The following is a 16,975-nucleotide window of genomic DNA, read 5'->3' on the forward strand; positions in this document are numbered from 1 at the left end:
GACAGGGGTAATTGGAGATCGCAGGTAGAGGCCTTCATCCTGCAGTGGACATAAAAATAGGCCGATGATGATGATCAAGGTGGGAAGAATGGCGTTACGATTGAGAGTGCACACTGAAATAAAGCACAAAGTATCCGTAGCAATATGCATGAGCACATTAAGCATATCTCATCCCATGTTGATAGATCGTCTCCATGTTGGACTAAATTATGGCGCTTGTAGTCCCAAGCAACTCGCAGGCTACTAGATGCCACAGTGGCAGGGGGGGGGGCTCCAAATTCGTTTTGACCACCTGGGGATCGTGCACCCAAAGTATAGTATACAAGTGTTTTTGTATTCTGCCTCGCAGGAATACAGCACCTATTGCTCAGCAGAATGCCATAGCCGCTGATCCACCACAAGAGGTTCTTGTTGGCTTCCTATCTTGCATCACTAGGCAGCTTGTTGCCAAACATTCACCTGAGAAAAATTTGACTTGTCTCAAATTTCTTGTCACAGCCTCTTTGTTGAGGAATTTTGGCCTAAACACCAGTCAACACAAGACAAAGAACAATTATGACACTGCTTTATTTCAGACAGACAATCAATTACAAAAGGGTCCAAATATATATCATCATTGTTGATATGGTGCACACACATTATTGTGTGCACTATATTACCTTTATATATGTTCATAATATATTGAAACAAGAGTTGTACACATGAAAAACATGAGAGCTTCTACCAAGGAGGAGAGAAGGCAAGCACTTTTGTTGCAACCCTTTAATTTAAAGGAGTACTGACGCATATTCTCGAAGTTTTAGAAACTCTGCCATACGCTTTCAACACATAAAAGGATGACACTTCGCAAGTATGAAGCTTGGGAAACGGACAGTTAACCAGTTGCATTCACCCAACAAGATCACGTACACGTGACGCCTGCGCCAGAAAAGGATGTTCCACATCCGCCATCAAGGCCGTGAGGTGTGGCGCTGGATAACACTCCCAAGTTTAGTTCCTAGCAGATAAACAAATACCCCAGAAAGTGGATGGGAAAACAGTGCCGCAGTAGCTCAACTGGTAAGAGCATCACACGTGTAATGCGAAGATGTAGGTTCGTGCCCCACCTGCAGCCAGTTCTTTCATCCACATTCATTTACATTAATTTATAATTTCTTTATTTCAATTAATAAGCACATGTAATTTCCCCTATGCTGTCCTTGATGTCTTCGTTTGTGGGCTGCTTACTATAAGACAGTAGGTAATTTAATTTGGTACTTGGAGTGCTGCACTTGACATCAATATTATCGAGAAATGACGACACAGGAACATTTCTAGACGTTGTGTAGCAATAAAGCTAGGTATGAGGACATTTCTCAGAGAATAAACGAGTGTGCCATGTGCATTTTTTCTGGCTGTGGTAAAGTGTGGCAGCCACAGAAATGGAGCCATTCAGTGGATTGTGACACAGACGGCATGAAAATTATAACTGTCATGCTTTCTTCGTTTACAATAATGAATAATTTGTTATAACTGATCATTATAATTGGGCTCCACTGTATCACGATAACAATTTCCTCACAGCCCAACATACATCCCGAAATCAAAAGAAGCTACGTTCTGCCTGATGCAAGACCATCTTGATGTATCTCGTAATTCCAGGATGGTCAGGCTAATGAGGATGTCCTGTGGTCTGCTTAGTTTTGTCCTTGGCTGTACTGGCTTTTCGACTCTTAGTGGACAGCAGAATTGGAAAGAATTGCACAGACATGCTGCACACACCTCGGCAATAAATACTGGTGGTCATCATAATGTGACACTGCAAGTACAGAGGGCAAGAACTTGCATGTTGTTGCCAACAGTCATGAAGAGTGCACATGCAAGCAAAAGACTCGCATAAATTCATTAAAGATGGTAAAAAGGTGCCACTGTATAAAAAGGCATTTCCCACAAGGCAATAAAAACCTAGGAGCTTTCACACAACATCATTACGACTATGTACGAAAATTGTGACTATGTACAGATGCCATGTGCTGTTGTCCTCTATAAAAATGACGATAAAAGCACAAGTCTAAAAGAATGAAGTTACAAATTTTGTGCATAAAAGATGTGCTTGGGCGACTAGGTGATGGTCAATGGCTACTGCTAGATGGCTTCTGCAGCAGGTAGTTGTCATAGGGCAGAACCTGTTGTTCAGAGACACAATCTGCAAAACAAAAATGCAACACTCTTTACTCACTATCAAGTAATGCTGGGAAACACATCTGGGGCTAGCTTCATGCTACTGTTGGCTGGATGACACTTTGCTTCCCTTCCGCTCTGTGAGCGAGGTCTTTGGAAACATCCTCATTCTAAAAAAACCCTAGGGCTGAGCAACTAATAGCCTAACCTTTGCATAAATTGCTGTTTTCATTGGCATTAATTTTCTTTAAGCCTGCTACCAGTCGAAAGCCACTCAAATGAAAAATTTCCATCGTTAGACAGAATGAAAACTATAAGGTCGCTATTACCTTGGTGTCAAAAAAAAAAAAGGATAAAATAAAGAAGTTCGTTCTGGTCCGGTGACTGAACCACAACTGCTGCATTTTCAGTATAATGTCCGCCTTGTGGATTTCTGCTGGTGGAAAAAGCTGCTAGCATGTCCTCAAAATGCAAAGAACTACTGCATCCATGTGGAACACTAAACACAGTTATACTGAGTCAAATAACCAACTTATAGTACTATTGATACAACTCTAGTGCATTTCTTGTTATGGCCAAAAACTCACACAGCGTGCTACAAGTCAAAGACCCTAGTAATTATGCCATGAAAAGAAATTTTACTCTCAAAACAGTTGTCATCCAACTATGATCCAGATTGGTCTAGAACTTTGTTTTGCTTAGTGCACAGTTTGTAAATTCAAGATCATGCCGGTGCACCAGTAGTACTTTGGTATACTACTTTTCATACCATTTACACATTGCTAACTAAGCTGTCACTAGATTATGAACATAAACTCTGAATACCTTAAGAACAATGTGCAGTACAAGAAAATGTCCAATTCAGAAGATCAAAATACATAATTGCAAGTATAAGATAAAATATTACGCAAACACTCAAGAACTGGGGGGGGGGGGGGGAGTCTCTGGGTAGCAGATTCAACAGCATGCCATGGTAAATACTGAAATTACTTTTCACAAAAACGCTGAAACTTCTGTGAAAATAGCGTCACAGTGCCACAATAGACAGGACAAAGCTGGTCTAGTTGCTTGCTTGACCTGTACAACATATTCAAACTGATAAAGGTGAACACAATGTCTACCTCATGTTAAGTGCTCATCTTACAGTGCAGCACAACGAAGCAGCAGGGAGAGACAATACGAGAGGTGCGTACCAAGGAGCCAGCGCTCGGAGAGGTGCGTTATCTGGGATAGCCACTGGCCACGCTGTGGGTCACCCAGGGCTATCTGGCAGCGCAGGTATGATGGAGATACCTGCATGGGTGTTACATTCCATTCTTTTGCACATCATAACAGAGTTCGATTGTACTAGCAGAAATACCATCTCTGGCAGATAGAGAAAGACCAGATATTTAGGTGGATTATAAGAGAAAGCAATGATTACATAATTGCATGAAAAATCTGCATGCCATTAGATAAGTGATAAGGCTTTATTAGCTCCTCAAAATCAAGTTACGCCATAATGCTGAAGTCCATTCATTAGAAACCCTAATTATCACCTATTTCAAGACACCTGCCCCCCAAAATGCAAGAAAGCAAACTTCCATTTCAATTATTTAAAGATATAAAAAACATCCTCGAGTACTGTGGGACAAGACTAAGAGGGATGCCAATGTACCAGCATTTTGCAGCTCAGGGGAAGCTTGGGGCCAACACCGACTTCCATATGTCAATAGACGTGAAACACAATAGCACTTTCATTAGAAATCGGCCCAACCTATATGACTGAAAGAAATTTGTTGCATATGAGAGAGCGAAATTGAACTGACTGTTTGAAGTAGGATTTCGCTTATGGGTGAAGGACAAAGCAAGGCCCACGCCACACCCTCAGGTTATTAAGGCACTTGTAAGTTTGCTATAGTACCATGTTCATGTGGGCTGCTTGGCTCATGGTTTACTAACTACAGTTCAACCTCTAGTCTCTATAATGAAGTCGCTCAAATCGGCAGTTTACTTCGTTACACTGAAATTTCGTTATATTGAAACCTGGATTTTTATGCAAATAAGTACAGGCGCAGACAGATTTTTGACACAAAAGGGGCTGTAATATTTTCCAAATTACCAGGCAATCGGAAAAAATGAATTTACTAAATGAGAAAAAAAAAATCATTTTGCTGAATTTGAGAGTAGACGAGCAACGATACGGTTTCATTCCATGTTGCCATTTCGAAAATATTGTCACATTGGCTGTATGAAGTGAAGCCACCTCTCGTAGATTACCTTTGAGACAGGGTGTACGGGGTGCGAATGCACTCAGCCACGCTGACAGCCATGTGCAGCTGCGGCCGGGCTAGAGGAGGAGACGCATGATCCAGTGCACACTGGATCATGTTACTGTGCGCTCACTCGCCACCCCTTCCCTTAGCGGGAAGACTGCACACACCAAGCCACCATCTTTCTCGGCGCACCTTTGTACCCACAGCATGTGAAGCACGATAGGATCTTATCACACGTGGACTTCATACAGAACGTCAAAGCGAGAAGGTCTTGCTGCTACACTGCGGCGGCCACTACTTGTCGCGCGGTGCACAATTTCAAAGGTGCGTTCGCAAGCAGCTGCATGTAATTCAACCATTTGACCCCCGTGTCCATGGCAGCTTGCTGCGGCATTCCATCGCGGTGGCAGTGAAATTTTGTTAGTATATTGAACTGGTGTATACATACACTTCGTTATATTGAGGGCCAAAATACATGGTGTTCTGCCGACAAGAAGTTATAAAAAGCTAAATACTTCGTTATATCGAGATTTAACAGTACTACAGCCTACTAACAGCTTCATTCTGTGCAGTCCCTCCACTCCATGTGCCACCTCCAAGCTGTTTTAAAGTGAAGCTTTATATGGCTATGCGAAATCTCAGAAAACTATCATCATCAGCATTGGCTCGAGCGTCGTCGTCTTCTTCCACAGCTAGCTGCGTTGCCGCTCATCATTCCAGGGTTGAATTTCACTTCTCTTCTGTCATCGTAATGGGGATGCCGCGTTTACGGGGGTATGATGAGCCATTCATTGTCTTACGTAACGGACAGATTTAATTTTGAAGCAATTTAATTTCGAAGAATCGCAAGCGGCAATGGCAGGCGAATGCTGCTAACCACGCCGCCGAGCAAACTCGAGACATCGAACGCAAGCGACAACGGCGGACTGCGGGCATACCGTCAGCGACGTCATTTTCTCCATCGCAGCCAAACGTGTGTGTAACCTCACAATTGCGAAATACTTTAATGAACCCTCAGGATTAACTCAGTGATAAACACTGGGGCCGCATGTTTCAGCTTCGCTGGTTAACCATCTTCACGGAGTGGAAGGGCCAACAATTTTTTTTTATTATTATCAATTGTAAGCCAGCAAGTAGGTGAAAAAAAGTTATGGGTTTGCAGTTCCCAAGGTCATGGGAATTACACCTCCTGACAGTTACGAAAATGCACACTCTTCCTGTGTTGAAGCACTATTTTGGCGAAAAATCAACGCAGGCGACAAATTATTGTTGCTTGCAGGGATGTCAATTGCTCTGGAGCTTTACAAAGGCACAAAGATGAGAGAAATTTTTGGGCCATGACAAAAAAATCAGCAACTCAAAAAAGTGTGGCCACAGTGAACATTACAGTGGAAATGTTGCGTTTGAACACAATGATCACAAAAAAAAAAAAAAAAGAGCGGTGCAGTAGAAAATGTGCTAAAATGTTGCAACGAGCGACCAATACGTAGCAACAAGCAACTGAAGTTCCAATAACCAAGTGCTGCACAAGCACATCGGGAGAAAATGTGCACAGAGCAGTCCGCAAAACACCCTAACAAATATGCATCAATTAAAACGAACCAGGAACCATGCACACTGGCCCAAATCCACCGAGCAAAGGGCTACATCTATTTTGGAGCCGGTAAGAATTGTTGCACAATCACCGGTTCTCTTTAGTCAGCTTTGCTGCAATAGCAATGTCATGCAGTGAAGAATATGCAAAATATTACGTTGAAACATATCCAGAGTAAGAACGGGCCACTGTCACGAAACATCACACGTGCCCTTTATTATACATGTGCGCATGTGCCATCCCCAGTCACAGTACGAGCGCCGAGACGTCTAATAATTGTACTGGCAGCCATTTAGAGCTGTTTCTGGCATTACTGTGGCGATTGAAGGCCTTCTGTAATAGTATGTTTTTCTGCACGTTATGTTATCTTTTCCGCAGTCCCTCGAAAAAAAAGTGCCAACGGGGATCTACTGTTTAAGCAATACTGGAAGCTGTTCAATGTCTAGAAGCATTAGCAGTGCATGTCGCCTTGAAAATTTTTTTCTGCAATTTGCATTTAATACATTCAAACTAGCTATGCAAAAGTGACACTTTGAGGCTTTCCCCATACCCTGCATTACCTCTGCGCCCAGAAGCAGTAGCAGATCTCGCATGCGCTGGGGTGGAGGTGCTGTGGCTGGGCCAATGTAGAAAGGACCCTGGCCGTCCAGCAGAGGAGCAGGTGCCACCAGGCGCCCCGATGACTTCCGTTTCTTCCCTATGGCCAACTTGGGCCGTTTGAATGCGAAAGCACCCTCGTCCAGCCAGCGGCCACTCTCTAAGGATTGGTAAGCCTGTGGCAAATGACACCAGCCTCATTAATATATTGGTGGAGTAAAAGAAATGCTGAACAAAAGCAGTAAGTAAAGCTACAGTGCTGGATTTGCAAGTGCTTGCATAACCTAAAAAAGAAAATGTAAAACAAAAGTAGGGCCAAGACAAGTTGGCTGAAGAGTATTCGATAGACACTACCAAGCAGTGTATATATAGCAGCTTGCTGGTATCCTTGAGAACAAAAATGTGTAATCACTATTCTGCAGTAACACCCTGTAGGGTGAAAGGCTAGCAAGGAAAGCTGAATAGGCATCATATTGAGAGCAATTAGAAAGAAACCATGAGTAGATGTGTTCTTGTTGAGACTAAATAGATGAACTAGAGTTAGGCAGGTCACATAATACACATACAAAAATCTCTGGTCTCTTACACCAACGGAACGATGATGCATAGAACCTTTAATTATGTTGCTAAGACATTGCACTACTTACTTCAGCGGGTCACATATTCTAACGATTAAATTTTTTAACGATCCCCGTAGAAGTGGAGCTTCAGAGAAAACACAGTTGTGGCCTGACATCTTAGTACTGCAAGGCAAGTCAGGCTAACAGCGAGGAGTAGTGGTTTGCAGACACTTACCCACTGGATAGGCAGCAGCCAGCAGCTGCCCCTTGCAAGAGCAAACAGCACGCTGAGGGTCCGCCGTGGCTTTCCACCCACAGTGCCACATATTATGTGCGTGGTGCGATCGGTGACCTCAGCTTCGGTGGTGAAACCGCCCAGGGCCTTGACTATAGAACTGACAGTATCGCGGTCAGCTGGTTCCAGTCCTGTCAGGACAATGCTTGGGCCTTCCAACCAAGAAACCCTGCTCAGGGCACAAGCCCTTGCCCGGCACTGCAGGTTTTAGTGAAACGTCGATGCAACACCACAAAAGTACCAGGGCTGTCGCAAACTACATTGTTACTATACTACATTGTTGCACGAAAGCAGCAGGCACAGGCAGGCAGTGGGTGATGAAGAACTGCAGCTAGTTGGACGAGTCGGCACATTGGCATCTTTACCTACACCGCAAACAAAAATGACGGACATGATGGAAAGATGACACCGACACTGCACAGTGCTCTTGTGGTGTCATCCTTCATTTGTGTCCAGTATGTTTGCGCTGTAGGTAAAGATGCAGTGGGTGGAGAAGCACTTGAAGGATGCAAACACTTTACTGGGTGAACTTGTGCCCACAAGAGAAATGCAAAACTCTGTAGCAAGGCTGACGGCAGGCTGGGCAGATCAAGAACACTAAGCATGGTGGACCTCTCATTTATAGGATGCTACTATATAGCCACTAGCGATCATCATGACAATTCCAGAATATGCTACCAAATGGCTTAAGTCTGATAATGACAGGCCCACTCTGCAAGAAACTACATCTGTGAAGTAATAGAAAGCAGCAAGCATGCATTGTAAGCAGATGTGAAAGTATGATAATGCAGCCAATGTGCACAAGCAAGCAAAGAACACGATACATTATGTTTCACAGGTGTTTCACGCTTGTGGTTTAAAATGATGCCATCAAAGAGGAAAGGCAAAGGGGGCCACCTTAACATGAAAGCTCCTGCTATGCAATAGAAAGGCGCAGCTCTAATTGGCTGCAATGTATTTCATCACTGGGTGAAATGCAAGAGGAAGAGCCTTTCTTATATGCCGGCGTTTTGATATTTGCAAGTGAATAAACGCTTTATGGCACAATAAGTGGCAGTAAGAATGTTGTGGGGCACCTCGAAGCAATGCAATGTGGCACCAAGGTGACACTTAAATGCAATCCACAAAGCTGCAAGTTGGGCTTCTTGTTTTTTTTTTTTCATCGAGCAGTGGAACTGAGTGACAATCAGGCAAGCAAAGAAATTCAAAAATTTCCCTGCGTGTATTTGCCGTTTTTCCTCATGGTACTTTACAGGGTGCGAACAAGAGCCCTCAGAAGGACTAGCACCAAGTTTTTGGAGGATAACATTACCACAAGTTTTCATGAAATGCTATGTGCTCCTGCCCAACAATTAAGTGTCTCAAGTGATGTGATGTTGTGATCATGAACATGTCTACATGAGTGAACTCACCACATTCGTACTGAAGTCCTCCAAGCTGCGCCGGCTGATATGGCTCTTGATATGGTCCTTTCCTGAAGACAGTTCTGTCAGTGGGCTTTGTCCCAATGTGGCTAGCTTACTCAGTGGGGTGTATGGCTCTTGTGCCTTTAATGTGCGCATCGTATTACCAGGAGTTGCCAGTGGAGAGTTGAAAAATGCTTGAGACAGTGGGCTCTTCTTTGGGACAGCCAGAGTGCCCAAAATGGTGCTTGGCACTTGCGCCTTCACTGTACAATCAATGATAGTTGTAAAGATTACTTTAGAAAGCTGTCAAATCATAATGCACAAGTCAAAAGTGGCCACTGAGTTTATGCTACATGACCTGTTGATATACAACCGACAGAAAACACTTGTGGGCACCACCGAGCACAGCGCCCCACATGGCAAGCAGGCGAAACGCAGCAGCAGAAAGCATGAAAAGGCGGCATGATGCAGACGCCGCAGAAGATGAGCCTACATGTCTGTTACCCAGCATAAATCATTCAATGAATAAAGGCTACAATTCACACCTAAATCCTTTGCCACTCATAACAACATGCCAGCACAAGCTGTACACGTTTAGCACATACAAGTGTACATCAAGATGTGCTATGCCTCTCCTGAACATAGTTTTCTGCTTCTTTGAAAACTTTACTGTAAAACAATTTCCACCCTACCATAGTCTGCCTGGACAGTAAAGAGCAACAGTAAATCACTTTGACTAGTGAGGCATTCTTTCAACCATTTCCACTTATATTTATAAAAATGTGTTACTACTGGAGCAAATGAAGGTCTAATTATCCCTTTTTTTAATTCTGGGGCTTCTTGTGCCATAACCACAATCCGATTATGAGGCACGCCATAGTGGGGGGCTCGGGTTAATTTTGACCACCTAGACTCCTAGAGTACTTTGTCATGCACCCATGGCATATTACCTGGGTGTTTTTGCATTTCGCCCCAACCGCAATGCAGCCGCCGCAGCCGAAATCGAACTCGTGACCTCAGGCTCAGCAGCGCAACTATGCTTTCCGAATTTCTCAATGAAACCTGAGTACTGCTGGTACACCAATGCAGCGTCACAGATTACTTAGCATTTTCTTTTGTTTAGGGCTTTAGGCCATTTTGCCGCAGAACTTGCTACCCTTTATTTCCTTTAGAATGCAATGTAGTCTGTTTACAATACAAAACTACTTAGACATCAAAATTCATGTCAAACAGCATTGGTGCAGAAAATTCAGGACAATGCACTGACCAGTCTAATTTTTGTATCTATTCTGGCTCAACACACCTCTATTCTAAATAAGAGTGACTGCAAAAAAGCATAATTTACTAGTACAGAGGAATCTCGATAATTCAAACTCAAAGGGGCCTAAAAATTTGTTTTAATTAAGTGAAGCTCATTGAATGGAGGACTTGCATGCAGCGCTGCGTTAGGCAGCACATGTGCACTGAGCTAACAGCGTGGCGCATGCTGCTGTTATCACACTTCTAGGCAATATTTTCACTACTGTGAAGCCACACCTCAAGGCAAAATTCATACATAACCTGTACCCTGACTTCACTCATTCATTGACAAAATTTTATTAGAGTCCTGAAGCTCGGTTTTCTCAGACCGAGGCGGTCCACGTTGGCACCGTCAGGCTGAGCCTTATGGCGCAATCGTGGACCCTCTGGACAGCCCGTAGTTGATCTTGATAAGAAGAGCTTGACATCGTCTTGTGCCAGTAAAGCCATTTTTCGTCGGGGTCGGCGAGAGTCGCGGGACAGCCCGCCAGCATGTGACTGATTTCAATGATGCCATCGGACACGTTACATTCTTTCCCAATTTCTCTTTCGGGGTGAATTTCACTGCTCAAAATTTTTAAATGTTTGTTGTGCCAAAATACAGTGCTTGCAATGGAAAACAGGGCAGTAGTTGGCATGTGACCACACTGCCAGTTTGGAGGTGCTGAGAGCATGGTCAGCGACGTGGCATGTTCGCATTAACCGTCGCGTAAGCTTACGCGTTCGAATTACCGGGTGTTTTCTCACATTGAAATATGGTACATATAATTTTGATGGTTTAAATTGATCACTATAATTTTTTTCGTTAATCCGAAGTTCGGATTAATGAGATTTCACTGTACTACGTGTTAACTTAGCACTATTCCTCTTGTATAGATTTAATTAACGGTCTTCCACTCGGAGACAGCCTGAAGACATTTGCTGCGCTCCTGTCACCAAGCAGTGTTGCCCTCTCTTTATTACTACAACTTGCTCTATGTTTCATTGCACTCGCATTGCTTATTGTTGCTCTTTATACTTTTATGAAGTGGCTTACCATTCCCAATGCACTTCCAGTGCAGTCCCATTCCTTCAGTGAATGTATTTATCCATGCATATATGTAGCGGCACCTTTGGCGCTACATATATGCATGGATAAAAACTCATCTCTACACTCATTGGGTAGATTGACCTCACTCAGTATGCAAGCTTAATGGAAGTTGGCAAGTTATATAAAGAGCCACCTGCTACAATACTGACAGCTCAGGGGAGAATGGCTACTACAAATGCCAATTCACACACAACGGGCTCACTGAAGGAACCTTAGTTCTGCTTGTGCATACCTTTTGTAACAATGTCCTGTAAACGTTGCGTGCTGGGTGAGAGCACTGCTTCATCCAGCAGTACATTGTGCCTCAGGTCCAGTAAACGTGGCCTTTGCTTCCGCCTTACTGGAGATGGGGAGTCTGTCTTGGTCCGCCAAGAGCGAGGCTTCTGCAGAGGAAACCATGTTGACGTAATGTATCACTTGTTCACTGCTAGTATTATGCAGCTCCATTCAAGAGTAAATAAAGGCCAACTGGGCAACAAAATTTCACTTTGGCTAAAGCTGTTATACCACTGAACCAATCTTGGCAAAGTTGCAGAGCTGGTAATTGTATAGATTTTTTTTTTTTTTTTTTGTTAGCAGCCTTTAATAGCATCTAAGCAGACAAGCATGCACCTGGCAGTTCGCTGCAACACTACCAGCACTACCACATCCGAAATTTTTCAGCATGCTAGGGGCAGCCGCAAGTGCCCGGGCTAGCTCATGCAGCCAAGCCTGGAGAACAAAAGAGACCAATCAGTGTACAAGGTAGTCTGAGCATGATGTTACGGGGAGAGGGCTTGCCACAGTACTCCGCAGCAGCCACAGTACCCCGCAGCAGCGTGGTTTCCGAGACTGCGGAGGTCATGCCAAGGAGCCGCACGTTAAGTAATGCGTCACTTCCAGCGAGTGCTGATGGCAGTGTTTTTTCAATATCAAGAATGGTTGTTTTAGCGAGCTTTTTGTGACGCTCCCGCTCATATTTCAAACATCAAATTTTGCATAGAGACTCCTCTACATCTACATTATCTTAACCTAGGCCTTTTATGCAGTCAAAAATTTTGTTTCAGTTGGCCTTTAAGGGTATGCCTTGTTTAGGACTGTCAACCATTTGTTCACCAAACATCAATATGTCTGGACATGCATTCTCAGTGTGCCTTAATGACTTCTATAATGATTTACAGGGTTCTTGGTCCTGTCTGAACAGGATGACGTTATGGCGATTGTTCAATGGAGCAGTGCTGAAGTTGGTGCACACCAAGAAGGAAGCGAACAGTGCAACTGAGGGCACGAAGTGTAGGAAGAAACACAGTATCGCCTAATGGCCCCAACTGGAGTTTGTTGCTGTGATGCATGTGTTACTCTGCACGATGACCCATCTTTTGCATTGTTCATTCCTTTTGCGAGAGTTCAGCTTCTCTGGATGTCATGCCTAAAGCTGCAGGCAGGCATGCATAAATGTATTTTGAAGGATACGGGTTCCCATCTAGAGAAGGTGGCATCATTGCAAGTGTTGACTGCTTACCCTTATTTTGCGGCTGAGAATGGGGCAGTCATAGGCTGCAGAAACAAGTGCTGGGAACCTCTCTGGAGATGCCAGCCTGTCCTGTGCGAGGCACCTGCAAGCCCCAATTTATTTCCATGTCACACTGCTTATCCATGGTCTATTCACTCATCTGAGGAATCCTCTCACATTTCAATGAACAGAATTGGCTTTAAATGAAAAGGAATAAACAAATCCCGAACTGTTCACAGCAGTCTGTATGCACTTTTCAAAGAAAAGCTGATAACATTTACAATCAATGTCATAATGAGCAGAATAACAGAACCTTTTTACAAGTAGTTGCAGATAGTAAGCAGTACCTGAAACTTGTTTGTCAAGTGTGCCTCAAGCCCCATAATTACCGCAACGAAAATTTATGAATACAGCTCTACAAAACCCAAAAGATGCACAAAGGATCATTCCAGTGAGAACACCTTGTCCATAGGAGATCCATATCTGATAATGTCCTAATGTGTGTGCACCGTTTCGGAGACAAATAGTACTTCCGCTGGACATCAAGTTTAATTATACCACAAACGTCCCGAGGATATCGCACACAATCCTGTTTCAGATATCCTGCCACGAATGTCCTAAGGATATCATACATGGACATTTTTTTGGCATACACATGAATATTTGTCCTCAAGAGCCTTTGTCTTTCGAGTCTCTTCATAACAGAATTATGTTTTCTCACATGTTCAAATTACAATCCAAAGCTATCGTGTCTGCAGCTCATGTGTATTTGCGAATTTTCCGATGCAATTTAGTTTGAAAACTTCAGTTAGTTCAGTGAGCCCCTTGCACTTGGCGGAATGCCTAGAAGAATGAGGAGTATACTGCGCTTCCTCACGCTTGCGCGCATAATGTGTGCACACAATGTATCTGCTGTTGAAGTGTGGCCAGGCTCTGCCTGCCACATCTGCAACACAGCATGTGCTGCGAATATAACTTGCAAGCAAAATTGGCCGAGTGCCGACCATCGGGCGGTGCTCAGCAGATCGCTGGGAGCCGATCATGTCGGCATGAAGAGCTTGGGCCGTAAAAAGGCCGTCCTATGTTGCCAACCCTGTCGGCGCTGGCTTGGCCACGGATGCTGGCCCGGATGTGTAGAGCTGCATAATGCAGAGTGCAAAAGCTTTGACTGACCAGAGACGTTGGCTTCACATTGGCCTGACGCAGCTGGCCGATCATGGCCCCCACCGCCGCCTAGTCGGCTGCCGACTTCTTGTGCGCGCCTTGGGGGGGCAGCGGATTGGGTAGCGAAAGAATAGAGAGAAGCAGATCGCCTCAACCGTCTGTGGCAGTCCGGTCAGGTAGCATTCACGGGGAAAGAACCGGCAAGAGGCGGACACATAGATAGTGGCTGTTCAGGGGAGCTTCTGGCGGGAAGAGACGTTCAGTGCATGGCTGCTTGGTCGGCGCAGCTTCGCACGGTTTCTATGGCGCTGCGCTTCTTGTTCGCGAGAAAAGGTCATTTCCAGCCTGCGGAGTTTCACCTCCTGCGGCCCTCCAAATTTACTCACAAGTCGTACGTATTATTTATGCTATTAGAGGCTATCTTTTAGTAGCGTTAATTTGGAAGGAGAGCATGTAAGGCTGCATTTCTTGGTTTCAAGAGCTCGTCTGTGCTTTTTGATCTATTGAAATTGACATAATAGCGCGGCCTAAATTTGATGTATTGTGGTTTCTGGAGCTGCACTTAATGTGCAAGGGTTCACATGCCAAAGCTTGTCATGCAAGCAAATTAAGAGACTGTGGCTGCATTGTGATATGCATAGAGCACCAATGTGTGCATGCAGTACCCGTAGCGTACTATACAGGGTGTCCCAACTATAATGCACCAAGATTAAAAATATGCAAATGCCACATAGCTGGAAAGAACCAAGGTAATGTTTGTCGTCGCTTGGAGAAACTTGAATTATTTTTTGCACTCTGCCTAATTACATAATTAGTCTTATAATTAATCAACTTCTCAAATATTATAATTAGATGAAAAGTGTCAATGCAAAAATTGTAGAGCAGCATGATAAACTACCGATACAGCTTTCTGTTGCTCAGTACGTGTTACATAAAAGTGTTTTTCCAAACGTGAGAGAAGCCCGCAAGTACATGCAAAGTGCCTCAAGCGGCAATTTTGTGTGTATTCGCGGGATTCTCTCCAGTTAGAGAGATTTTTTCAATTAAATGCTGCTGCACTTGCGACTTATTCAGAATGCTAATGTCGACCAGTTAAGGGAACTCTGTTGAAGAAGCAGAATATTTGGTATCTGCGGCAGGGACCTTAAAAAAATCAACATATGAAAAAGCACTCAGTGCATGCGAGTAAAAAAAAAAAAATCTAGATATAAATACCGGCAAAAGAATGCTGGCCGCCGACAAGCCACGTTATGGCCGTCGTGCGCAAGTCGTCCGCCCATGCAGCGGCTAAATGCGGCCACAATGAAGTAACCGGCGGCCATAACGTCGACCCGAAACTGACTGCTGACCACCTCCCAGTGGTTGGCAAATGAATTCGGCCACGTGCAAGAACCGAGCCTAGCCCGATCCAGATGGCCGAGATCAGGCCTTCGTCTTTTTCACTGGCCATGGGCGTCAAGCTGATCTCCCGCCAAGCTCATTTTTTTGCTTGGGTTGGCACTGTGCAAAAGGACCTGACATATGTTCGTAAAATACATAGAGCATGTCAGCATGATGTCGCTCGCAAATATGGAAGGGATGTCCAGCAGAAGAAGGAAAGTGTGGCCAAACGATCGTGCAAAGGACATATCCCATATGTCCTAGCAATGGATGTCCATAGGATATCCACTGGACGTCATTGTTGTCGCTGGAATGTTGCAGACTAAGTTTGAGGCGAGAGTGCTGCCGCTGCAATTGAAAGACTCCAGTGGGCCAGGACATTGATTTTCATGGAACAAGCAGCAGATGTCCGCCGAAGAACTGACAGGGTGAATCTTGTAGTCTCCTTGGCTCTCTCTTTAAGCAGCGATAACTATCACGCCCACAAGGTTAAAAATTTATCGATCGATTATCGCAAGTGCCAACCACTACTGCCGTCTAATTGCTGGTAAGTTTCTGAATGTCAAAATTGGGGCCTATTCCAACGCACGCACATTGGGTTAGCCCCAAATAAGTGCCACGAGTTCTGCAAGGCCAGTTAATTGTCGAGGGCAGCTAGCAGAAAAGAAGGGTGCTGGTGTCAGCAGCAATCTCTGCGTGGATGCCGTTTGTTTCCCGTAAACGCTGCTCTGAATTCTCATTTTATCACGCATTATTTATTTATTTATTTAGCATTGATTAAGGCTCAGTGAAGGTCTTGGAAGGCAAGGCTAAAGGCAGAACATCGTCTGACTGACTAAAGCCTTGTCATCCGCACAGTACATTGCTCAACGGTGAGGTAGCATAGCATACAATATGGCAATTAATCCAAAAGAATTAAGTCAGACAACGGTTATGCTCCCGAGCCTTTCTCTGCTCAAGAGCATCTACTGCGTTATTAGGCCAGATAATGCCGCAGACCAACTTACTCTTCGACCCAGAGCGGGCCCACGATGGGGATGCCCAGCTGGAGGGCCCGCTTGCGGGTGGACACGCGACCCTCGCGGAACACGACGTGTGTCACGCTGGGGCCAAGATAGCGTCGCACCGTGGCGCCCAGCCGCGTCATCAGGTTTTCGAACGTCGACGAAACGTCCTCGGTGCCGACTCGGACTTCGATGAATGCGCAAACATCGCGCATCAGTCCATCGGGATCGTGCGGCGGCCGCGCCAACAGCGCCCGATACATGGACTCCGGAACGCCCTGCGAGAAGAAAACTCGAGCAGTGAGACTCGAGCGACATAACGTCAATAACGTCTCGATTCTTACCGGCCCCGTTCTCGGCGTTCCTGGAGTCTTGGGTGTAGCGGCGAATCTAACTTTCTTTGGCGGAGGCGTTTGCTCTGGGTTCACAGTCCCCATCGTTCTGACCTGAGAGAACAAGTTTGCGAACAAACGAATGACGCGCCTTCGCTTTTTTTATATGACCGTTTTTATTTTATTGCATGGTTGCCCGATTAGCAATAGTAGTGTTTCACATGGTCACACATAGACAAAAACACACATACGTTAGTTCATAAAAAAAAACATTAATAACGCCGTACTGCTCCCATAAAACGCTGTAGAAAACGTATACTTTCAGTTTACCTAAAACGTCAAACTTG

The 16,975-nt window shown here is 44.7% G+C and overlaps 1 protein-coding gene and 1 long non-coding RNA gene across 2 annotated transcripts in view; one reads left to right on the top strand and one right to left on the bottom strand.

Annotated features, from left to right (window-relative positions):
* Positions 1 to 12,764, top strand: part of LOC125940575 (uncharacterized) — a 33,035-nt gene extending 20,271 nt beyond the window's left edge. Inside the window, exons 2-3 of the long non-coding RNA XR_007463765.1 lie at positions 6,582 to 6,776; positions 12,417 to 12,764. This is a non-coding gene — a long non-coding RNA (uncharacterized LOC125940575). The remainder of the gene's footprint in view (positions 1 to 6,581; positions 6,777 to 12,416) is intronic.
* On the bottom strand, positions 1,421 to 16,806 carry LOC119465956 (microcephalin-like). Its single transcript, XM_037726436.2, has 9 exons — positions 16,641 to 16,806; positions 16,300 to 16,574; positions 12,758 to 12,851; positions 11,489 to 11,639; positions 8,874 to 9,130; positions 7,402 to 7,659; positions 6,570 to 6,782; positions 3,354 to 3,453; positions 1,421 to 2,185 (listed from the first exon to the last, which is right to left on the bottom strand). Exons 1-9 carry the CDS (start codon positions 16,731 to 16,733, stop codon positions 2,112 to 2,114), a joined length of 1,515 nt encoding a protein of 504 aa, XP_037582364.1. The 5' UTR covers positions 16,734 to 16,806; the 3' UTR covers positions 1,421 to 2,111.
* Positions 16,807 to 16,975: the final 169 nt, after the last annotated feature.

This window comes from Dermacentor silvarum, chromosome 10 (assembly GCF_013339745.2).
Source record: "Dermacentor silvarum isolate Dsil-2018 chromosome 10, BIME_Dsil_1.4, whole genome shotgun sequence".
Classification (NCBI taxonomy): Eukaryota; Metazoa; Arthropoda; class Arachnida; order Ixodida; family Ixodidae; genus Dermacentor; species Dermacentor silvarum.